The sequence below is a fragment of the Astatotilapia calliptera genome, chromosome 15 (assembly GCF_900246225.1).
Source record: "Astatotilapia calliptera chromosome 15, fAstCal1.2, whole genome shotgun sequence".
NCBI classification, from domain to species: domain Eukaryota; kingdom Metazoa; phylum Chordata; class Actinopteri; order Cichliformes; family Cichlidae; genus Astatotilapia; species Astatotilapia calliptera.
Window position 1 is genome coordinate 4,285,477 of NC_039316.1, and position 24,912 is coordinate 4,310,388.

At 38.8% G+C, this 24,912-nt stretch overlaps 1 protein-coding gene across 1 annotated transcript in view; it reads right to left on the bottom strand.

Annotated features, from left to right (window-relative positions):
- syndig1l (synapse differentiation inducing 1-like) overlaps nt 1-17,197 on the bottom strand; it is a 41,600-nt gene extending 24,403 nt beyond the window's left edge. Inside the window, exons 1-2 of the mRNA XM_026142757.1 lie at nt 16,393-17,197; nt 8,919-9,562 (exon numbers count right to left, since the gene is read on the bottom strand). Coding sequence (XP_025998542.1) covers nt 8,919-9,431 — 513 coding nt within the window. The 5' untranslated portion in view covers nt 9,432-9,562; nt 16,393-17,197. The remainder of the gene's footprint in view (nt 1-8,918; nt 9,563-16,392) is intronic.
- Nucleotides 17,198-24,912: the final 7,715 nt, after the last annotated feature.

Here is a 24,912-nt window from a genome sequence, read left to right on the forward strand (position 1 = left end):
ACAGTGAAAGAGAGACGATGGGATATGGGAGGATGACAGCTGAAGAAACAAAACGGTAATAAGACAACATATTTTAATTCTTCTCTTTTAATTTTAAACTTCTTTAGTTTTAACTCAGCCAACAGTATAAACTGACTTGTACAAAGCTAAATTAGTGTTTGCAGCTTAAGTATAAGAACAGTTTTAATGTATAAGTTAAAAACTGCCCCAATTATTTGGCCTATAAGTAGTCAGTTGGACACTTACAGACCTCTGGGGCCCAGTCAAAAATGAAATTAAACCACAGCCATAATACCTACTAAATCACCCTACTACAATGTTTAGCAATCATGTTATGATTAAGTGTCATTTCATTATACTGAAGTATTTGCCATCTAAAAACCCAGATACTGATGTGTGAAATGGTAAGTAATGGGAACGGGTTATGATCAAGGCAAATCAGTTTCTGCTGGTTCATTAACTCCACCCGTCTTCTCAATTTGATACCACCACCACTATCACGGGATGAGTGATTTCAGGTAGTACCGTGGCCTTGGTGTATTTTGTCCTGCCACATCATGCTTCCTGCAAGCACTTATTTGATTGATGCACTCTCTTCAAGACCTATCCACCAGGTCTCTACCTGCCCCTGTGTAGAGCTTACCTGAAAAAACATCTTTCACCACCAAATTCAAAGGTTGCACCTCCCACTCAAATGTATTTATTTATTTTTTGCAGAGGATTCTCTCTCAACCCTGACTTGCAGTGAAAAAAATGCTCTAAATGCATTTTCTTCCCTCTTTTTTTTGGTTTCAGTTAGAAAAACATCAGTTACACTGTCCCCCTACTCAGACTCTGCACACCAAAACCGTCACCTTTAACTTGATTATATTGTCACACAACTAAATAATAAAGCAGAGCAGTAACTTGCCAACTGTTGTAATATGAGCACTGGCATCTTGACGGCCTGTATCAGTCACCGTGACATGATAATGACATCGTCTAACAGCATAAATTAAAAAAGAATAAACAAATAGATAAATAGTTTACCTCTCGTGTGACATACTTTATTGGCATTCAAGATTAGTGACTACAGCTGGGATCTGAGCAGGCATGCCTTTTGCATAATTTTGGAAAAATCAGTGCCTAAAACACAGGAGCTCTTTCAAATCAAGCTGACTGTATGTTCTCACCTCACAAAAGTGAGACCAGGAGCAAGGCAGAGAAAGAGGGCTTCATTTGGTAGCCCTCCTGTGGTTGATGCTGAAAAGAGAAGGCAGGTGAGGTTGCCTCAGTTGTCTGGAACAGACACCTCGAACACGTAAAGTGTTTTCTGAAGGCAAAACTCTCACCTTTCATGTTCTACATGGAGGTCACAATGCAGAACTGTGACCTTGCAGCTGGGACCGATTCAATAATTCTGGTGCATGCCATTATGCTGCTTCTATTCAGCAAATGTTCTGCTTACAAACTGCTCTGCTTTTTAATATTGCACTCAAAATAAAATAAAACTAATAAAGGGGAAAAACTAATAAAGTACTCTAATGGGAGATGTAAGACTTAAAAGGGGCTTTTGGACAGAGGATGCGTTTTGTAAAAAGGAATGTAAGTGTTAGTAAACAAAAGTTAATCATTTGATGTTTTAGTGTTTTGAATAAATTATTGGGGTTTTTTTTTACACTTGAGATGTTACTGAGCTCTAAAAGTGTTTAAAAAAGACAAATGGTACTTTGAATCATACTGAGATTTCAGTTTCTCCAGTAATATCATTAAGAGCTGCTTTACTTCTAATTTCGTACTTGAAGAAATTGCTATTCTACTTTACTGATTCTCCTCAGAGGCTATCTGCAATTTACTCATGCACTTTGATCATTGGAGAGTTTGTGCTTTATATAATAACTCTTTTCAGGCCCACCCTTTTAAAAATAAAATACTTCTTTCCACTGCAGTAGTTCTCTCTTTTTATCTATCTTTTTTGTAATTTAAACATACACACATATACACACATAATCAGCAAAATAAAGGAAAAGTAACATGAGCATACTGTACTGGCTAAGCTGTTCATTCATTAAGTTAAAAAAAAAAAGGGGGGGGGGGGGGGTAAACCTGATTAAAACCTGAAACCTGATTAAAAGATTTTCTCAGTAATGTGATCTTGAAATGTCCAAGAAAGGAATCCAACCAACTTGAGTGGAGCCACCCTATGCATATTATAATTTATGAAAATATATATGTGTTTGCATAGCCCTGAGAGATTTCATGATATATAGTATATTGGGAATTAAAAATTAAAGGAAGATATGTCAGGGCGACCGTGACTCAGGGGGTTGCATCTGTAATCGGAAGGTCGCCGGTTCAATCCCCGGGCTCTCTGTCCTGGTCGTTGTGTCCTTGGGCACTGGTGATGGCCAGAGGGGCCGATGGCGCGATATGGCAGCCTCGCTTCTGTCAGTCTGCCCCAGGGTAGCTGTGGCTACAACCGTAGCTTGCCTCCACCAGTGTGTGAATGTGAGAGTGAATGAATAGTGGCATTGTAAAGCGCTTTGGGTGCCTTGAAAAGCGCTATATAAATCCAATCCATTATTATGTCCTGGAGAAAATTCTGACACAGATGAAGGCCCTAGCATGAGTAGTGGTCAGAAGAAAGCAAAAAATGTATACTACGGACAAACCGAGCCAATCCCGCTATACCTGGGGCACGGGGAAAAATGATCAATATGCTTTTTGTGACATTTTTGTTTGGTGGTGCGCCGCATGATTTTTCTGATGTGAAATATATGCCGTGGCTCCAAAGGTTTGGGAAAACACTAATTTAGACTTTTAATTATTCATCAACTCAAAGCTCACTTAATTCTGCTTTTAATGAGCAATGAACTTCTTCCGATTTAAACCCTAATATTATTTATTTGTATTTTATTCATTTTAATGCACTATATTCTGTGGAATTTGTTACAATATGAGAGGTATAAAAAACTATTTCATTACCCTTCTGTGTTTCATAATCAAGATTCAAATACTGCTGGAGTAATGTGATACATTTGTGGTAGAAGCCTTATAAGTAACCACATCTGTGTAGCTGTAGTGTATAAAGACAGCCGTTCTGCTGTTGTAGACGCTCAGCAATGACATACAATTAGTTAAACTGTACTTCTTCTCATTGACAGGTTTAATGAGAGGTGAAGCAGGCACAAGTATTAATTGAATGTTTTAGGGCGTTTCTATATCCAGTGGATAACTGATGGAGTGGAAATGAAGCTCTGGCATGTGCACTCAGTTCGACAAGGACTGAGAAGTCAGGCAGGAGACAGATTTACTACAGCACACATTTGAATTTGGCTATGACTTGGAGTTTTTCTCTGGAACAATCTGAGTAGGCATGGCACGCACTGTCCCTGGGACCATAAGAGACTTATACAGTTAAATGTATATATTATGAACAAAGAAACTTTTGTTATTGCAAGAAAAGACTAAGGAATTCGGGAACTTACAGATCTGAAGTGGGACAATATAAGAACAATTTGGTGAGCACAGCTCAGGCAGTATGAATGCCACCTCAGGTATAAAGTGTGTTAATTGGGTGAGACAGCTTCGAGCCTTAAATGGTTGGATAGAAAGGAGCTTGTGACTAACATCTTGTGACTGAACTACCATTTAACCCTTGTATGGTGTTCGGGTCTGTGAGACCCGTGTTCAGTTTTTTTCAAAAGAAAAATTAAACAATTAATTATTTTTTCACGTGTAAATGTGTTGTGTCTTTCCACTCACTCCACTTGATTATAACTGATTTATTTATAACATTTTATATAAAAGAAAAACGAGAAGCACATTAATTCATAAATGTGATCTAACAAAGGTAAAGGGAAAAAATTAACCATGTTTGCTGTTCATATGTCTTGTAATTGGGATGAAGTAAACATCTGTTGAGTAATTTAACATAAAATTGTTTGATGGTGTTAATTTGGAAAGCCAAAACTCTAATGGGTCCACCAGACCCATGAACACTGGCTGAGTAACAAAAATACGAACACCACACAAGGGTTAAGGTAGGCAATATATCAGATCTAACATGACTACACACTGACAGAGGGAATATGAGAGTTAAGTTAGCTGTAGTGGAAAGTGCACTGTTTGAATTCATGCAAGCATCCATCAGCAGCAATATTCACTTAAGTGTACAAAAGCTGAACTGAAGATATTTAAACAACCTGAGGTTCAGTTCGTCATGACTTGTGTGACTTCACAACACAAGTCATCCTTAACCACTCAACACTCACATAGAAGAGAGAACTAAATTGAGGGAGTGTGGGATGGAGGGCTATATACATTTTGGAAAAGACCAAATTTAATACAGATATATAGTTGTTATGAAAAATCCCATTCTACGCCAAATCCAGTTCAGGTGATTGTGGTAATAGACCATGAAATTGTTTGCAACCATCAAAAACAGCAATATCCACGCTGAAAAAAGAATGCTCCCTCTCTGCATTACTGTGCGTCACAACAACACGAGGTCAGGAACACAAAGTGAATTAACCAAAGCTGCCAAACTGCTACCAATGTAGGGGCAATGTGGTAAGCAGAGAACAAGCAGAATAAAACTACAGTACTAATGCCACCTGCCATTTTAAATTCCATTGTAATTGGTGCCAGGCGTTTAATACTATAAGCAGCGCCAGACGTTTAAAACATGTGATGGCACCAGGCTTTTAATAAGGGCGATGCGGGCAAGGACAGCTGGCTGTGTAGTGTAATGGGTAAGGCAAATACCTTTCATGACAATCTGGGGTTTACTATAGGGAACGTAAGAGAACCCTATAAATGAGTTTTTCACTCAATTAAGGGATAAATCTATTTAGCATGAGTGATGTATCGATTCACAATGCAGATACGGATTATATGATTAAAAAATTATATATCAAAATTTAGACTTTTAAATGTATTTTGTGATTCTACATACTTCAAACCTTATTTATATAAACACTGTGTATTAAGAAAAGGATATAGCCAAGGTAACATCACATCATCACATTTCTTGAAATTGCACATCATGAGTGAGTTATGGTTCCAAGGTAGAACCTTAGCAGACAGTGAACATACACACGGTAGTCTGCTGTCTATTTTAAAAATGGAAACAGTTTACAAAATAAATATCATACACAATTGAAAATGACCATTAACTCACATGGTTACTTTTTTGTAGTCTGTTACAATAGGAATCAAAAAGCTGGTTTATTACACTTTCACATCAGCTTCAATTTTGAGATCAGGAACTTTGAGTTTCTTTATATATTTTTTAAACCCATTATGATTATTAGATGACAGTGAACAAGTAAGTTTCTAATTGTTAAGAATAACCCATAGCTGGACTGCCAAATTGGATCATTTTACATTGGTTAATAAAAAAAGTCCAACAAGAGCAAATCTCAACTCATTTGATTGAAATGGGAAGTGAAGGAAATGACTAGCAGTCCAGATAAAGTTCATACTAATTTAAATGATGCCAAAAAGGTGAGAAGATCTATGAGGATATCAGCTGCTATACTAGTTCTTTTGGGATTGGGTGGATCAGGTTAACAGCCTTTTCAAAATGGCATCCAATTAAGAGAAATGAAGAGAAATGGCAGGTGGTGATATTAAAATGGCAGCAGAGAGAATGACACAAATTATGACCCCAACAGCTTTCTGTGTAAATGAAGACTGCCTGATTTATAAAGCATGTTTTTGGATGGGCCCAACTGGCCAGGAATGGGGTTTGTGACTAATGCTAACACTGTGCCTGCCTGAAACGCTGCAAAGGTCTGTTTATAAGTGATTCTAAGCGAATGGGCTTTATATATTTGATCTAAAGAATTTGCATTCATATTTCTGTCTTTATATAAAACCGGCACATACAGTAGTATTAAGGTCCAGCGCACCAGTAAAAAGGCTTTTGTCCAAATCTTAACCAAGCTGACAAAAATACCATAACTCTAATCACCAGAATCATGCTTCAAGCAGACATAGATCACATTATGTAGTCGGAAGCACTGCACTTCAATGTTTGCTGTTCTATAAGCCTGCAAATTTTTTTGTTGCTGAGTTTGGTTGATTAGCTTTCTAGTTATTAGTTTTAGTAATTCAGAAACTTTATAGATAATATGCTTTTTACACTGGTGGTATCATTCCTGGTTACAGGAATAATGATGATTATGGATTAGACATCGCAAAAGAAGTAGTTTTGGTTAAGCAATACCAATGGTTCTAAAAGAAAGAAAGAAACCATAGAGAAAAACTCTTTTCTCATTGCTCTATTCAGCTGAGTCAGGCAAAAACCATTACACCTTACTGATCCCTTTATTAAATCAATACAACTCACTAAGGAGGAGCTGCAAATAAAGAGAAGCAGACTAGATAAAAGGATTAAAAACTTCAAAAAGTCAATGTGGAGTAAACAAAAAAAAAAAAAGGAAAAGGAAAACTTCTTCTTCTTTGTAATTACATTGTGAAAGGAAACGAGGCTGGATTTTGGATCAGTTGAGCATTGGTCATGTAAGACCTAGTGCCTAAAACAAAGGATGGTAATATATGGCAGCGCTTGCAGAGTGTCACACAAATTGGCACCCATGTTATGCTTTAAACAAATAAAATTGTGTTACATTAGGCAAACTGTATTTTTCATATTTCACAATATGCCTTAAAAGTCCACATGTGCTACACAAAATAATCTAGTACCTCTTCACATTTAGGATTTAGGATTTTCAGTTTCAGGTGGGTCATTAAAGGCACCCTGTTGAGTTTCTGCTACGATCTCTAAAGAACAAACTTTTATATGGGATTTATATGGGCTGTTATATGGGAGTCAAAATCATAGACTGTATAAAAGGTGGGTATAGGTGCTGTGATATTACCCATCGGTTTTGGAGCCTCAATATGGGAGTTTCTGCCATCATCATCTTGGTTGGAAACAATGAAAAGAAATTACATGACGAGGAGGCCCTAGTCTGACTGAAAACTGCATGCTCACGAGCTAACAACTTGATACTGGCAACTTGATACATTAAGTTATAAGGCACTTTGATATTGGATCTATTTTTACAACCTATAAGCTAAATCCATGTGTTTTTTATTGTCCATAGCCACAGTCCTGCTGTGACTTTCAGGTTACTGTTTGGAATAAAAGTACATAAAAACTATAGCAGAGTGCTAGCAAAGGCAGTGAAGAATACAAAAACTAGTAACTTGCATTCTGTGCAAGTTACTGATGTGTATTTTTTTTGCATGAGAGAACAAATCAATATGCTATTGATTGGTAGCTGTTTGCTAGTTACATTGCAAATACATCCTGTATGGCAGTGTTTCGAATGGTAGACACAGACGAGTTTTTGCATGTCAGTGTAGGGGCTTTCTAGTCTTCCTTCTGCACATTGTGTCAGACTGTGGGCCTGGTGGTAGAGACACCACACACTTTGTGGTGTCAATGATCTCCTGTTGGGAGGCTACATAATGAGTCCCACTGTGTATTTGCCTCTTTTACATCTCAAATCTGGCTGTGGGGCCTGATGATGCTTTTTTAAGCACTTGTTCATTTTTAAACAGGAAGTGTGTGGAAAAATATGAACTATATGGTAATGTGTTCGCTTAACCTTTGAGTGGGTTAAAAGGAACCTCTAGAAGTCTATGAATAGAGACTTTGTGTGAATTCAGTAAGAATTGTAACTCATGTATTCGCTCTTATTTTGTGTGCAAATCTACAACTACAATGGAATAAACCTTCACATCAGAAAATCTGGATTTTATTTGCTCTTGACATTTGCACATCAAATTTTTTCCTCAGCTCATCCTGCCAGGATGAGCTCAGTTAATCATTTACATTCCTCCCTTCCCCAGCTTCTATTTCTATGAGCTATATATACCCATTTCACGCAGCATTTCTGCAGCTGCATGTTTATCACTGCAGTCCAGGTTCATTCTAGTGGACTCAGGTGTGTGGCAGCCAGTCCATTAAGCGTTGCAGGACACTGGTCGACTCTTAACACCCTATTCCACCAGTCCAATCCCCTAAATCCTTTGGAGTGCTTTGTGCTATTGGTCATGTCGGTTGAGAGTGAAAATACTGTGGCTAAAGCTGTGGTACCTAATATTCCTGTGTGAGGCAGACATGGGTGATTTATTATTATCTAACGATGAATTTTACAAGAGTTGGGAATTGAGGCCAAGGTCAGTGGATCAAATGGATTTGTGTTTAGCAAAAATGGCAGACTGATCCAGGAGCTAAGCTCAATCCTTTGGTGTGATGATATAAATGCAGATCTACCACAGGAATACAAGCAAGCTTGCTGTCAATTAACAGAAACACATGCACACCCACATTAGCTGCCTGCTTTGGGTTTTTCCTACGAAACTGCACATGCGTCTATGAATGACTGAACTGAAATTTATATGTATATTAAAATATTATATATATGGTAATATTCGGTACAATTCACTTACAAATCCCTCAACATTCTGGTCCTTCGGTACCTATCTGACCTGCTGCACCCATACAAACAGTCTCTAATGCAATGGGCCTGCTTTTGTCCCACGCACCACCCTCCACACCTCTGGGGACAGAGCCTTCAGTGTGGCAGGCCCCACCCTCTGGAACTCTCTGTAATCTGAACTTTGAAACACCCCACACTGAACTCTTAAGGAACCTCTCAAAAATAATCTCTTCAACAAAGCGTTCACCCTCCAGCCTTTTTGTTTACTTATATACTTTTGTAAAGCATGTAAAGCACCCTTGGGTTTCTTGAAAGGCGCTAAACAAGTTCATTTTTTTATTACTTTTGGATTCTTCTATTTTAATTTTAGTTCTACGTGCTTTTTGTTAAGAACAGAGCAAATTTTAAAAAGTATCTAAAATAATGCAAGCTTTCTATCATGCATTGTCTTTCCATGCTGAATGCATTTTTTGCCCTTACCTCATATTCCACATACTCCTCCTCCTCCACCTCATAGGAAACCGTTTGGATCTTGATGTGTTCGCCGTCCTCCAGCAGCTTCGTCTGGGGTTCTTCCGTGCTGGGCGTGTCTGCCCCTGTTGTGTTGGACACCTCCTTTGCCTTTTTCTCAGTGAAGGTGGTCTCACAGCACTCATTTCTGTATTCCTTAGCCTTAATGCTGCCACTGTCCTCCTTGTATAGGATGAAATTGGGTCTGTAGAAGGCTTCTACTGCCAGATGTAGCGAGGTGGCATCCAAAAACTGCTGGGATTTCACCTTCCCGTTGGTATTGTAACTTCCGCTCACTGCATTGCCATTACTCACTTTTCCTCCTCCTCCACCTTCACCTCCTCCACCTCCTCCTCCTCCAGCAAAGTAGTTTATAATGTTTTCCTGATAATGATTGTTGGGGAATTCTCCTCCGTAACCATTGATCATGTGTTTACTGTTTTTGTCCAGCAAAGGATTTTGGAGTTCACTGAGATTCTCCATAATCAGCAGGGGTAAAAAAGTGGAAGGAGCTTCTCGGTGACAGCAGGGAGATGAAAGAGTGATGTGAAAGAGGCTCCTCGGTGACTGGTTTATGTCAGTGAAGGAGTTAATGGCATTAAGCACTCTGAGACCTAGAGGAAAAAGAAACAGCAATAGAGACGGGGAGCGTTTTTAGAGTCAGTGGAAAACTTGGAAGGAGAATTTTATTTGTCATGTACCAGCAGGTAGCAGTTACTCAAATCTCGCTCGCATCAGATCAAAGTTTAGCTGTCGTTTCCTCAGCAGAAACAAATTTTACAACATTCTGCTTGTCGAGAGGTGCACCCTGCAGACGACTCAATTAAGTTTAATTTGCTTCCTTGCTCTAGACACATAAAGTAACATGAACACACACACACACACTGGAGTATTAACAGCAGTACATCATAGAAATTTCCATCTACTAAAAATATCAACCTCCACCATCAGTGTCCATGTGTTCTCTGTCCACCTAATTTGATTTTTATCACTACATTGTTTATAGAGATCATTGGGGTGTCATTACTGTCACAGTCTGATCCTGATAAGCTGAGGCCTCCTACCCATATAAAGCTCAGAAGGCTCCCATGTATGTATAAATTTATGACTCATTATACTAAAATCAGTTACACATCGGCTATGAAATGTACGATAAATAAAATCGGTTGACGATGGACATAACACAGCGGGTAGAGCATTAAAAATGACTTGCTAGTATTCTGTAACTGTATTGTGATGATTCATAATAGTGGTTCACACATTCATCTTACACTCGAACACACGAATTACTGCTTCTGGGGGTCACAACCCCCCTTGAAAAAATATGGTATAAAATCTGTGCCAAATCAAACATGTGGATACATTCACTGTAGAGACCCTTTGAGAAATAAGGGAACATGCAGAATGTTCCCAAAGACTTAAATGGCCTCATTAGTTAGGGAGCAAATAATGATCCCGTGTTAACAGGAGTTACCTGGTGTTTGAGTAGACTCCAAGTTGGATACATGTAAATGCAGATTTTAAAATAATTCTTATTTTGATTGTGTATAAACCTGCAGTTTAGAAGTGGGTTTTGAATTTAACATTCTTAAATATTATACTTTAATAAACAGTTTCTCATAAGTTTATATCCAGACATAAATTACATTTGTAATTGGCTTCCATATATCTATATTTTAGGAGCGGGAACTATGTATATAAATATAGTTGTTATATCTGTTTAAAAATCTGGGATTCTGCCATGAATGTATACTGCAGATGTGCAGCCTTAAATAGCTACAGGCTTGTAATACTGAAGCCAACATTGATTATTAGCATTATAAACATGTAGGTATAATATTGATTGCAGTGCAAAGCTAAGAAAAGTGTGAGCTTCAGAGGATGGACCAAATACTTAACACCAGACTTATAGGCCTCAGTCAGTCCTAAAAAGCAATCCAAACCAAATTACAAACTTCCCCCCTTCCCAGCTATTTCCATACTGCAAAAATAGTCCAGAGTTTTCTGCCTCCCAGTCGGCACCCTGAACTCTTGTCTGATTAATCTACGTTTAAAATAGAAATGCCAAGAGCAGATTATTTCTGGGGGGTCCTGACCCCAATCATGTATATCTGGCTTGCTGGCGTATTTCTAAATGCTTGAAGGTAATGTATTTCCAATTGAAGACAACAAGATTACACAAAATGCAAACTGGCATTATGGTGATGGGATAAGGATAATAGTCTGTCAGTTCATAGGTTAATAATGTCACAGAAGATTCGTGTACTTTCTTTGTAGATTGATTGTGGTTGTAAAGCACTGGTGATCATATTAGAATAACATTTAATTCTTCATACTGTGTAGGCTTTTGTGTTCTGTGCCATACATTTATTCCTCCCTTAGAGGAAGATGAGAGATGATCAGGAGAAGTTGTGAAAATATTTAGGCTTTGTTTTTGTTTTTTCTGACAAATAATTCATCTCAAAACAGGCAGTTGTTTTTGGAATAAACTCTAGAACAAAAGAACAAAAGCCCCTATAAAAGTCCAACATACTCAGGTTCCTGGAGGGGAAACTGATTTAGAATCACCTAAAGACTCTTTCTATTAACATTTCTTCTCTTTATTCCTCCATCCATGCTTTGTATGTAACAGCTCCCTCATTATACTCTGTACACTCTTTAATTTGCTGCGTATTCATCACTTCCTTCTCAGATTCCCCGACTCCCCTTCCCTTATTTACTTTATATGTTGCAGTTTTCTTTCTTTCGCTTCCTCAAATTACCTCGATGTAGGATTTTTGTTAGCTATCCTTTTTATGTTTTCTGCGCCATGAATAAAACACAAGCCCCATGCTCCCAGATTTCCTGAAGCTCTGTAAGCACTGGACAGCCAGCAAAGTTTTCATGGTTCCTCCCTGTTGGACCTCCTGCGTCTGAATATGCTGACATTGTTGTTCCATGCCAGTGCTCCTTTTGGTCCGCGCATAGCCCTGGGGATCACATACTTCTTCAGTTCGTCAGATAAGTGTGAGTACCTTGTAAAAAAAGATGAGCCGGCCCTGGGATTGCCAAATACTTTAGATGCTGATGTTGTGTGTGTTACGTGCTGTTGTTTAAGCAGCAGGATGCTCTCTGACCCATGTGTGCTTAAGTGTCAAAAATCCACAGCTAGCAGCCCTGACAGCTACAAGCATTGCTGAAAATCAGCTGTAATCTCCCTGGTGGGGTTAATGAATAATCCATGCAGATTTTGTGGACACAAAGTTAATTTATATTTTAGTATTTCTACTGCTTTATATTAATTGATTCCAACAGGGAGTGAGTGATAAACGTTACATAACACACCCCATGTCCAAGTGTTTTCAAAATGTCAAAGGACATCAAAGGATCAAGACTTAAAGGGGCCACAAATAGCATTTTAACATCAATAAACCACGACTGCATTAATACTAAAGTACAGCTGCGATTACCATAATCATGTGGGACAGCCACCAAGCCTGAGAGCTTCAATGGGATAGTAGTGAGTAGGCTCTGTTGAAGGCAAAGTTGAATGAAACCTCAGCTGAGTGAAATTGTATGTACCCTTCAACCAGTGACTGGTTGGGTATACAACTTATGGTGGTGGTGGGAGGTAGTTATTGGGGTTATGTCATCGCTACATTTACTAAATCTGCCAGATGAATTGGAGTGCACTCTACCTCATAGAACACATTACCCCAACAGAACACTTCACTTTCAGACTGCTGGCTTATTTGTGGTTTCTAGGATATTTAAAAGTAGAGTATGAGGCAGAGCCTTCAGCTTTCAGGCTCGACTTCTGTCGAACAGGCTCCCAGTTTGGGATTCAGGAGACAAACACCCTCTTTACTTTTAGGGTTAGGCTTCCCGCGATGCACTGTGTATTTCTTCTTCATTCCCCTTTCATTACTCACTATGTGTTTATACACCACTCTGCATTTAATCATTATGTGGGAGTGGGAGGCAAGTTAGGGAGGTTGCCCCTTCCTTCCTATATGTCCTGGAGGAAGCAGCTTGAGGTGACTGTTGTTGTGATTTGACGCTCTATAAATGAAATAGAATTGAACAGAGTCCATTAAAAGCTAGAGTAACATAAAAAAGTCAATTGAATTTGCTGTTAATTCATTTGGAACCAACTAACTAAAATTTTAGCAAATGTAAATTTAATCAGACCAGCAATCACAGCGGCATTACCAAAAATCAGTTTGGACAGACAAATCTGTCGTATTTACCAAAAACAATTAGCAGCTAACTTCAAAACTACAGCTATTCTTTTGTTAAAAACACAAAGTTTGCGTCACTAAGTGAATTTGCTCCGATAACGGCTAAATGGGATTTTCATCTTCCAAAAAGGTACACAAGATTTTGTGACAGATGGTGGAGTCTAATACACAAATTAACATTTTGCTTTCTTTTGTGTCCAAACACACCAGTGCATCAGCTAATGCAAAAATAAATGCTAAATAATTCACTCTGACGTGGGCTGAGGAACGAGATACGATGGGCTGTGATGCACACAGCCCAAAAAAACATTTCCTCTAAACTTCCCAGCTTTTGCTTCTGTAAAAACTCCCACTCTGCACAAAGCTACGAGCTGACAGCGGATTACTTTTCGTGTCATTACTTAGGGATGCTCTGAGTAATCTTTTTGGTGCTGTCATCCTTGCAAATACATTGCTGCCACAATGCTGGTGCAGAGCAAGGGTTATTTGGCTGCAAACAGGAATTAAAGTGTGAATACAGTATTTTAGTGCAAGCCGAAGACAACTCAGTATGGGTGATGATAAATGCTGAAGAAATAACCACAGATTTGTGTGTTTATTAATGTGCGCGCATTTGTTTGTTGGAGGATGTGTATTGTGCGTGTGCGGCTGTGAGTAAATAAACGTGTGTATGAGTGGGTGGAGGTGTTTGGAAAGGAAGGGAGAGTAGCAAAGAGACAGAGAGAGAAGATGGGTGGGAGAAAGCGAGAGAGAGAGAGAGAGATCACACTTTTGTGCTATTCTCTGGTCGAGTGCATTTGGGCATGTTGGCGGGCAGCAGAGGTTATGGAGTCGTAAGGAGCTGGGAGGTATAGCTGAAAGCGAATGAGGCAGAGCAATCGTTGTTGCAAGGGAAACAGTTCAGCATGAGAGCGACAGCACAAGAGGGGGCCTGTGTGCTGCAGTGCTGCCGTGTAAGACATCTCAGAGGTGTCTGACAAGGGGTTAAAAGATTAGAGAACAACCTGTAAGAATACAGGTGCGTGAGGGTAAGAATGAGGCTGTGGCACTGCTAACATGTCAGACGCGCTGATACGTCTGTGCGCTCCAACCCCATTAGACTCCAGTCAGCACAATCAATTTTCCCATGTCAGCCCATTGCCAATCAACCTTGGACCTCTGACCCTGAAGCCAAGCGTGGGCATTTTCAGCCGGCGGCGAAGAGCAGCTGAATACCAATGTGTCTCATCCGTCGGCCACGTTTACCAATCCGTTCCATCCAGACTGCGTCTCTCACAGCTTTTCCTGTGCACCGCATGTAGAGATCTGCTCGCTGCACCTGACAACAACAACTTCATCTTCCTGTAATTTAATTTAGAGGCAGCGGCTGGCATATAATATGCATAATAAGGTAGCGCCCGGCAGTTATTGATGATCACAAATCGGGATAATGCACGAGATCTTATTGCTGAAAATGCAAATACCAACATAGGCTACATTTGTCAGTGAATCTTACTCCCGGCCTCAGCACGTGAAGGTCCACTGACAGATTAGGAGACAGAAAATGACAAAGTGAAGTAACTGACTTAACACCATGTTGACTGATCCTTTTATGAACTATTATCTTCAAAGGAGACTGTGTAAAATGCCATAATCCACTTGAAATTAATCTGAAGCCTATTCCTCTTACAGCAGCCACTGCTGTCCCTTCTGTCTACATGTCTATCTGTGAGCTGATAAAGCATTAAACCCTTAGCAAGTTCCCTTTAACATAGAAGTCGGGGCTCCTCTGAAGCCCCTGAGCTCATCATCTGGCTTACTGTCTTCCACACCTTTGTTGGTTGATTTAAAGTGTTCTTCAGTATGTTAATCCACCATCTCTGTTACGTGTTTGAATAATTCACTGGTTGGGCGTTGCAAAAAGCAGCCGTGTATGCCTCTGCTGGAGTGTTTTGTTGTTTATGAGATGCAGGCTCTGGCTAAGTTGCCTTTGTTGTTGCCTATTGATCACAATCTCCATTAGCAGATGATAGCAACATTTAGGTTGTTTCTAGTCTGTAGCACTCATTTCTAAACGTGCTCGTTATTCTGAAGATAGACAGATGAATGAATGTACAGTAACAGAATGAGAATCATCTCCTTTTAAAAAATACAAAAAAATAACAAACAATAAAAACAAGACAAGGTGGAAGCTGAAACGTACCACTTTTCCCAGTTCCATCTATTAAAGCAGTTAAAGCAGAGATCAGGCCTGACTTTGCTTGTGCTACCCCAATTATTAAAGGCACCAGGGGTAGATCAGAGGGAGGGGGCAGTCTCTCTATCTGTGTGTGTGTGTGTGTGTGTGTGTGTGTGTGTGTGTGTGTGTGTGTGTGTGTGTGTGTTACTCATAGAGGGGCCATAAATCTGTTTGCACAGGCACATTTTGGGGACCTGCCGCAAAAAGCAAAACCACACATATAATGACTTGATTTAATGTTGGTGTGTGTTAGGCTTAAGTCATCTGAAGTAATGTTAGTTTTTGTGTGCGGGTGTGTTGAGTGTGCAAGTGTGTAAGTGTGTGGGTTAGAGTGCATGGTCTTGCACTCCTGTTGTATGCCCCCTTATTTTGCCCTCACTACTAAATCTCTGATATAACTATAACTGTGTAAGAGCTGCTAGAGTACCTCAAACCATAACTACATGCATGACAACAACAATAATAACAACAACAACAAAATATATCCTGAATGCACACAGAATCATCACTTTGGTTCCCTTTGTTTATGTTTATGAGGTAAAAATGACCCTGGTGCATTCTTTGGCCAAGTGTTCTAGTCTATTTGCAGAGGGACAAAAGAACCAAAAGGCGCTGTTACAGTAGGAGGTCACAGAATGACTTGATGACTTCATGCCAAAAGCACTTCTCACTTAAAAACACACAAAGAAAAGGAAGGGATTTTTTTTTTTTGGTCCAGCAATCGCAGGTGGAAACTGTGTGGAGAGTTCTTCATCAGCATCATCCTCCATCACAGAATACATTGCAGTGCGACATATTCATTACTTATTTCTATTTATAACTTAAACATGAACATGTGTATTCACGTAAAAGCACCGTCTGGGTGCACAGAGTTTACTGTAGACAATTAAATAAAAATAAAACCCTTAAAAACAGATCAAAACGCACACTATTAAAAGGCAGTTTTTAACAAATAACCGAAGAATGTTCTTTACGCTTTAAGGATTTATACATATTTTTTCCTTACCTCTGAGTTCTCGTCAATCCAGATATTGTTTGAAGGACGCAAAGACTGGCTTGTTTTCGCCTGTACATTATGGCTCGGATGCTGATGGTGTCGCCCACAGAAAAAGACATTTCTCAGACTTTCTCATTTGAAGAAATGGCCAATCGCTCAGGAAAAAAAAAGGGGGGGGGGGGAAAGAAACCCACTGCCGCCTGCCACAGTATCGTAATTTCTCTCCTCTATAAATTTGAAGGTCGCTTTGTTCAATAAGCCATTTGGCCACTGAAATTCTGTCGTCTTTGCAAAGTTAAAATAGCTTCTGTGAACGAGAAAGAGAGAGAGAGCGGGAGAGTGTGTAGGGAGGTTTAGAGACGCGGATGATGAGATGAGGTGAGGAGTGTACACGCTTCGCAGTGCGCGCAAAGCGAGAGCCCCCAGAGCAGCGTCCACCCCTGCCCGTCTGCATGCATCTTACTTTCACAGTACTGAAAACGGTAGCGAGGTTAATCTTGTCTTACAGATGATGATGTGTGTGTGTGTGTGTTTTCTTCCTCTTGCAAATCATTAAGAGGTAGAGGCAGGCTTTAAAAGCTCCACCTCTGAGAAGTGTGGGCAATTGCCCATCATTTAGACGCTCCATGATTTCAATCAGTTATTTCAGACAGCAGCCGCTTATGTCACGGAAGAGCAAATAACTACAACACATGTTCTGCTAGAGATTAAAAAAAGTAAGAAAAATAATTCTGTAATTGTTGTGATTATTCGTGAAAAAATAGTTGCGGTGGACTGTCGTATCTCGAAGTGTTTCACGGCAGACAGCAAAACCTTTCACAAGCTGCCTCCACAATTAGAGCGATTGGACTACAGCTGATGTCTATTGTGACTCTGCTGATTTGATTAGCTAAAATGGACTCGGTGATCTCAGTAAAGGCACTGTGACATCTGTGCGACTTTAATCTTTCATTTCAAAGTACACGGGGAGCCACAACTTTCCTATGATAGACTTTGAAAGACCTGAAAGCAGAATTGAATGAACTTTTCAGTGATTCCATCTAATATGATTGTCAAAGTCACAGCAGTAGGCTGTAGATTATTTTGTACTGCGAGATTTTGTGTTTTTCGTGTAAACTTGAAGGTTTATTTTTATGTGGGCGTGGCTTAATTGAGTACAGGTGATGTCACACACCTTTAATGGCGTGCAATACTAAAAATGTTGGTATTGATCAGATACTGATTTTATAAAGGCAGCTTATGTAGAAAAGAGCAGTGTGACATGACTTATGTAACAAACCATCAACAATTTGCTAGTTCTGACCACATTTAATGACCAATTCACTGTATTCATTTTTACTTTCCACAACAATCAATTCATAATGTTGTACTAGTACGAATTGAATCCCAATACCAATGCTGTTATCCATACTATTGATATTGGGATCAGTCTGTGTAGGAGCCATAATTAAATGTATTGAATTTTGATGATCACTGGGTTTTCATTTGTTTGGTTGCTATGGTGATGTTTAATGAGAGTCACGTGGGTGCTAGCGGTGACATCAAGAGGGCGTTGTCAGTCTGTCATTCACTGGTTTGATTCTGACAGAGAGGAGGGCTGGGTAGCCGTAGTTTTTGTTGACCGCAACGAGTTTCCCCTTGTTGCGTTAGAGTCTGTGATGTTTTAAAAGTCCGAATCGCGAGCCAATCACATTACTCTGTAAACTCTCAAAGCACTTTAATAATGAAGACTATCAGTATGAAAAAGAATACAAACATGCCAGTGGTGCTATTTTAATTTGAAATATCATGTGACGAGGCATAGAAGACATGGGAAGGTTTAAAAAGAGAATATTAACTTATAAACACAGCAAACTGTCAAATAAAATAAAGGAAATCAATGGGCTGTAATAGTCACAATGGCTTTCAAGTTATTAATTACAGCATCTTCAGTTTTATTTAATAATGGGGAGAATTGTCATTAAGTGGAGAAAAATACACTTTGAGGTTCTGTGGACAATAGTATTCACTTAGCTTTTACAGAAATATGATCATATTTAGAACTGAAAATGTCGACTGTGTCTAGGAAACTCAGTCCTGCACTATTATTCTGTATGCATTGCATATAAAAACCAGCAGTGGAGTGAAATTGCCATTTGACCTCCAATTTAATACTTCTAAGCAACTGGCTTTTAAACCCATCAAATACCTTGCTGAATAAAAATGCTGTCTGCTAATGAAAGTTCTAGTCTAAAGTTTAGTCTTATTGTATCTATCCTCTGATCCTCAGAGAATTTAAACGTCAGCTGGTTTTTGTGAACTCCATTTTCTCCTCTAAAAGGACCAGCTCAGACCTCCTTCATTCCCTGAGGCATCAGCTTAAATTTGCACAGTGAGACAGCACAGAGAGGAAACAAATAATAGGGCTGACGAGGCTTCATCTAAACTGAGAGGAAGCAGTGAGACAGAAACGTGTTGACAGAAATCTGAACATTTTAAGTTTCTTGAAAAGATATATAAAGATACATCAGCATAGTTTGACAATTACAGTTATTATGTGACTGTTTTAATACTTAATTGATAGTAGGAAAAGATGTAGCAACCCCACATTTTGTGAGGCTTTCTTTTCCAACTTAATTTAAAAAAAGAAAGATTGTGCAAAAGTCTTCAACTAACCCTGATTTCTTTATATTTTGCTTGGAAAATGGAAAAATATATTTGGTGTATATAAGACAAGAACAGAGTTTGTACAATTCTAACAAGCTTGAGAGTCAATATTTGGTATGGCCACCTTTATTCAACACATCTGTCATCATGATCTCACACTGTTTCAGTTGAGGTCTGGGCTATGGGGAGGCCAATCTATGATTGATAGCGCTCTATTGTGTGTGTCTTTCTATCCAGATATCCGTTTATGGTGTCATGCTAAATTAAGTGGTGGATCAAAATCTGATCCACCACTTTTCTGCATTCATAAGTCCATCAATATTTGAGAAAATACCAAATACTACTGTCTGAAATCCAACCTGAAACCATGACTCCTCTGCTGTGTTTTACAGATGACTGCTGACACTCACTGTTGTAACTCTGATCTCCTCATAACAACCTTTACATACTAAACATACTTACATACTATGTCAAATTTTGATTTATCACTCCATAAGATCTACTAGCACTGATTTTGAGGGCAGTTCTTGTGCAATTTGGCATATGTCATCCCTTTTTTCCTGTTTCCCTTCATTAAGAATTGGATTTCTTTACAGCCACCCTTCTTCCTCTGAGACCATTTCTGATGAGGCTTCAATGAACAGTAGATGAATCAGCCAGATGCATTTCTCAGGTCCTGTGTCAGGCATTTGCTGGATTTTTTTTTTTTTTTAAGGACAGGACTTTCTGATACTCTTCATCGGCTGTAGATGGCTTTTTATGCCTGCTACTTCTTTTGTACTCCACTTTTCCAATTCCATTTGATTTTTTTAAAGAGAGACTGCAGACCATGCTGAGAAATGACAAGTTTATGGCTAATAGCTCTTTGGTAATTGCCTTGTTGATACAAAAACACTGTTTTATGTCTTTCAAGTTATGTTATCTTTGGCATTTTTCATAGATTTAACTTAAGAAATGGGAGCAAAGTATGTGTTGCTGTGACAGGCTGCTAGTAACAAAGTGACTAATGATACGGTTCAAGATTGGTTCTTTCTTAAATTGCTAAGTTGTAGGCAAAACACTGGTTCATCCCTGGAGTAACGTGTCTTTTTTATGCTTGAATGATTAATAGGTCAGAGTTAGGTGATTTAAAAGAAAAATAGCAATAGCAATTTTTTAAAAACCTTTGCACATTACTGTATGTAGTTTGAGAAATTCAAAGGCACAGCGTGTTCATCAAGGTACGAGGTGATGAATAAAGCTCAAAACCGAGGCCACTGAAATCATTCAAATCGGTCTTTATAGTGCAGTAATAAAGACAGTTAAATGCATGACAGGACAGAATACACAATAGTAAACTTTATCAAAGGTTGAATGATGTGATAACAAACACAAGCAGGGAGGAAAACCATAATAAAATGGTGACGGCAAAGCCCAAGCCAGTAACACCATGGCTAACAGCCAGGTAACAACAATACACTGAAAATTGTCAAAATATGTTGTTTCAAAAAATGTCATGAAACTGGAACACACATGTAAACAAAGGCACTGAAATTGGTCATACTTGACAAAAACAATAAGAAAAGCATGAGAGAGAAACATAATTAAACTGAGACTGGAAAGACATGAAAGTGACTATAACAGCTTTTTATTGACTAATATATCAGTGACCACATCCATTGTAAAATATGTGTAATAAATAGTAAACATTCTATAAATGTCCATGGACCGCTAAGGACAGCATAAAGCTGAGGGATATGATCAAAAGCAGAAAATGCATGTCCTTCATCAGAGCTACTGGTCTTTAAAATACAAACCAGGCTCTGTGTCTCTAATGAAGCTCAGCAAGCCCACAAAGAAAGCACAGACTATCAGCAGAAGACAGAGAGATCAGCTTTCTTTACTCTGCATCAGCTCTTCTTTTTTTGCCCATGGGAGCAGATGATTTGGTGGCAGGGAGCTTTGGAGATGTTCTCTTGGTCTCTCTGTACCAAGAAGTGAAAGGAGACTTTAAAGACAGTGCGGTAGATGAGACGTCAGGATATTTAAGTGCTGGCTCTCAAGGGAACGTTGAAAATAAAAATAAACATAATTTCTTAATTGCATCTTAATTTCTTAATTGAGCAGCACTGGTCACTGTGAAGTGGCTGTTATTAATTTAAAATACATCAACACCCTTCTGCTGCATACTGTTGATTTGTTTTCTTTGACTTTCACAAATTTTAGTTTTTAACTTGCAGCTTGTTTGACTTAATCGGTCTATAATTTTCAGACTGATTTGAAGTTTGGTTCTTTGTTTTGGATTTTAATCTTGTGTTTACCTTGATTAGGACATTAAAAACAGCAGATGCATTTGATATTTTACTGAATGTGTACAGCATAGAAATAGTCATCAAAAGATTGAACTTTTCTTCATTCATGGGTACATGATAATTAATGAACGTTTGTTCACTGCACAGACACTGTTGTCAAATTTGGCGTAATGTTTTCCTACTTTTCAATTATATTTCTGGCACAGTGTCATGTTTGCTCTTTATAAGATAATAACCACATTAATAGCTTATATTCACAGTTTTAATTGCAGAGGTTTTGTCACTGTTTTAAACTCTTCATGCATTTATCTTTCAAGGTTATTGAAACACGCTGAAAAGCAACTGGATGCCACTTACAACATCAGCCAGATAAAAGTAAAGAGCCCCAGTGGCTCAATTTAGAGGCGCCTGTGAAAAGGAAAAAGTCCAAGTCAAAGGGAAAGAAAAACTTTTGATTTGCTGAGTGTTGCTTTGTATATCTTGATTCAAAATGTCACACTGCCCCTGGGTGCCGACATCATATTTCCCTCTCTGCACTGCATGTGGTCGCCAGAGAGGCTTTAGGACAACAATACAGCTACAATAGTGTGGATGTTTTTCAGGTCAGTCAAAGAACTAATAAATTGTGTTATACATTCATCAGTAGTGATGCTTTTTAGCCTCTGTTAGGATTTTCCGAGGTAAATAGAACCAGCCAGAAATCCAGCTCTGAATGATGGTTATAGCTTCTTCCAGCTCTTAAAAGGGGATAATGACATTAGAGGGGGCTATTATTGTGCAATTACATTTACAATGCTTTCCTTACTTATTTTTGTGATGTCTTGACAAAAAAGTTTTAATTGTATCTCGACCGAGAAGGAAATCTTTTCAGTTCTTTTTTTTTTTCTGTTTGCTGAAGTCGTCATATGGACACAGCTATGGTGGAAAGTTAGACTTTTAATTCATTTTAAGACTGCATATATAAAAAATAGCAGAGTCTTTCCACTGAGACTATTAAACACCTATGGCTTCATATATGGGCTACCTATATCAGCACGAATCCATATGGGCACCACCCAAAGTGAGAGTGTTGCGCACATTTAGGCTAATATTTAATTATGATGACTGGGTATACATTTTAAATTGCAGACTGCACACGATGAGCTGTCACACAGAGTTGGTGTTTTACAGTTTTACACAGCAGCTGTCCTCAAACTGAGTTTGTGTTTTACTGTTGGTAAAAATCTGATCTGTTCTTACTAGAACTGCATAAATCAGTTTAATACCACTCCATCTCCTGAAAATCTGATTTATTTATTTTTTTGTGCATGTTATATTTCTATATTTCTTTTTCTTCTTTTTGTTGTTGGGTCCTGCTGGCAAAGTTGATGCCTAAATGTTTTCTTGATTGAATTATTTAATTTTAGGTAACAGGCTTTGCTATAAAAGTCTTTCCTATGGCCTTTTTTACAGTTTTCAGCATGCAAATGAATAATAAAGAAGTTTCAGATATGATATAAAATGGCTGTGTCTAAAATATGTCCCTATACACTGCCAGAACATTAAATTGACTTCCAACTTTTCCAGAGACATATAATTCTGTTATAAGTATAAAGAAATAGAGCATTCTCAAGACATTGTGTCACTGAGCTGTGAGGACTATTCATCAAAATAAGAAAAATTTCTCACAAAAAAGGGCCAAGAAAAACAAAGCACATAAATAGCTGCTCTGATAAAGATAAGAATTTGTTTTAGTGTAATGGTCTAATAAATCAAAAAAGGAATGCACACCAGCACTCGGGGAGAAAAAGGAGAGTGGAAAACTACGAGTTGTCATCGAGCAGAAACGGGAGCTGGAAGCATGTAAATATAATAATAACCACTGCAGCCAAGAAGAGTGCCTGACGAGTAAGTAAGCTATTAAAACTCGACTGTACACAGTGTTCGTGTTTTCCTCCGAAACAATAAGTTCCGTTGGAGCAGCCTTTCAACGCCTCTCTCTGTCTCTCGCTAGCAAACTTGACCCAGACAACAAAGTAAAGCTATTTTTCGGCTACCAGCCCGACACGGAACCCGACGTATTAGCCAAAGGTCCTCCCTTTACTACGGTTCGGAGCCGCGGACCTTCAGTAATAGTAATAAATCACATTCATGTAGTTGTAAACAGCATGATAATATATTAACAGGGTTCATACGCCTTTTTCAGGGTCAAATTCAAGCACCTTTTAAGCACTTTCAAGGTCCCTTTTCAAGCTTCTCCAGCACATCTATTTAATTTATCATCTGTGATATTATTATGTACAATTCCAATGTATTTTGTTCATCTCCCTTAAATAAACAGGAAGCCCTAAAGTATGAAATATTCATATACAAATACACATATAAATGTGTGTACTGTCTGAGCGGCTGATTGTGCCCCACAGGTCTCAGTGTGAGCTTGAAGACATTTATGAGTTTTAAGTAGTTTAATGTGCAGGTACTGAAGATAAACACATTTTGAATGAAAGCCGGGGAACTTTGGTAGCACAGAAACAAGTGGCTATTCTTTGTGACCATATGGATCACTCATATTACCATTATTTCAAATACTCCAAAAAGCTGGGGTCCAGGGTATAATTGGCCGTTTTTGACTACTTTTGATTTGGCCTCTATATTTCACCTTTAAAAACTGTTTATCTGTTATTTACTCATTTTGACATACCGTATCAGCACAATTGATCTAAATTCAGACAAAATTTAAAATATGAGTAGAAAGTGATATTTTTGACTGTAAAAACCACAGGCATTTTCATAACTTGAAATGCAAAAAGAAATTGTACATTTTTTAAAAATATGCACAAGTTTTGCAAAGCTGCAAATCCTGCAGGTCTGACAGCAGCTGTGTCACTCAGCGTTTACACTGCAATCTGCCTTAGGTGGCTTTTTTGCAGCAACTGTCACATTCACTAGTAGAACTGACACACAAAACAAAACAACGACTACACTAACTACAAAATGGTAAATGGCCTGTATTTATATAGCGCTTTACTAGTCCCTAAGGACCCCAAAGCGCTTTACATATCCAGTCATCCACCCATTCACACACTGGTGATGGCAAGCTACATTGTAGCCACAGCCACCCTGGGGTGCACTGACAGAGGCGAGGCTGCCGGACACTGGCGCCACCGGGCCCTCTGACCACCACCAGTAGGCAACGGGTGAAGTGTCTTGCCCAAGGACACAACGACCAAGACTGTCCAAGCCGGGGCTCGAACCGGCAACCTTCCGATTACAAGGCGAACGCCCAACTCTTGAGCCACGATCGCCCGTCAAAAGACAACACACTAACTTGAGACTCCAAACACGGTAAACGTCACAAATTTCTCATGTATCAAAACCGTCTCTCTCTCTCTTTCGCTCACTCCTAAAACTCCCCTCTCTTCCCAAACAACCAAATGCCACATGTTGCCATATCATTTTTTTGATTGGTACATTTTTCCACCAATAGGGAAGGAGAGTTTTTCTTTTTTCACCAATGACTGTTGTTTTTCACTCACAAACAAAGCGTATTTGCTAGCGCTCTCCTTAGAAAACGCCATTTTTACCGTTTCTTCCCGGAGTAAACGCCACTGTT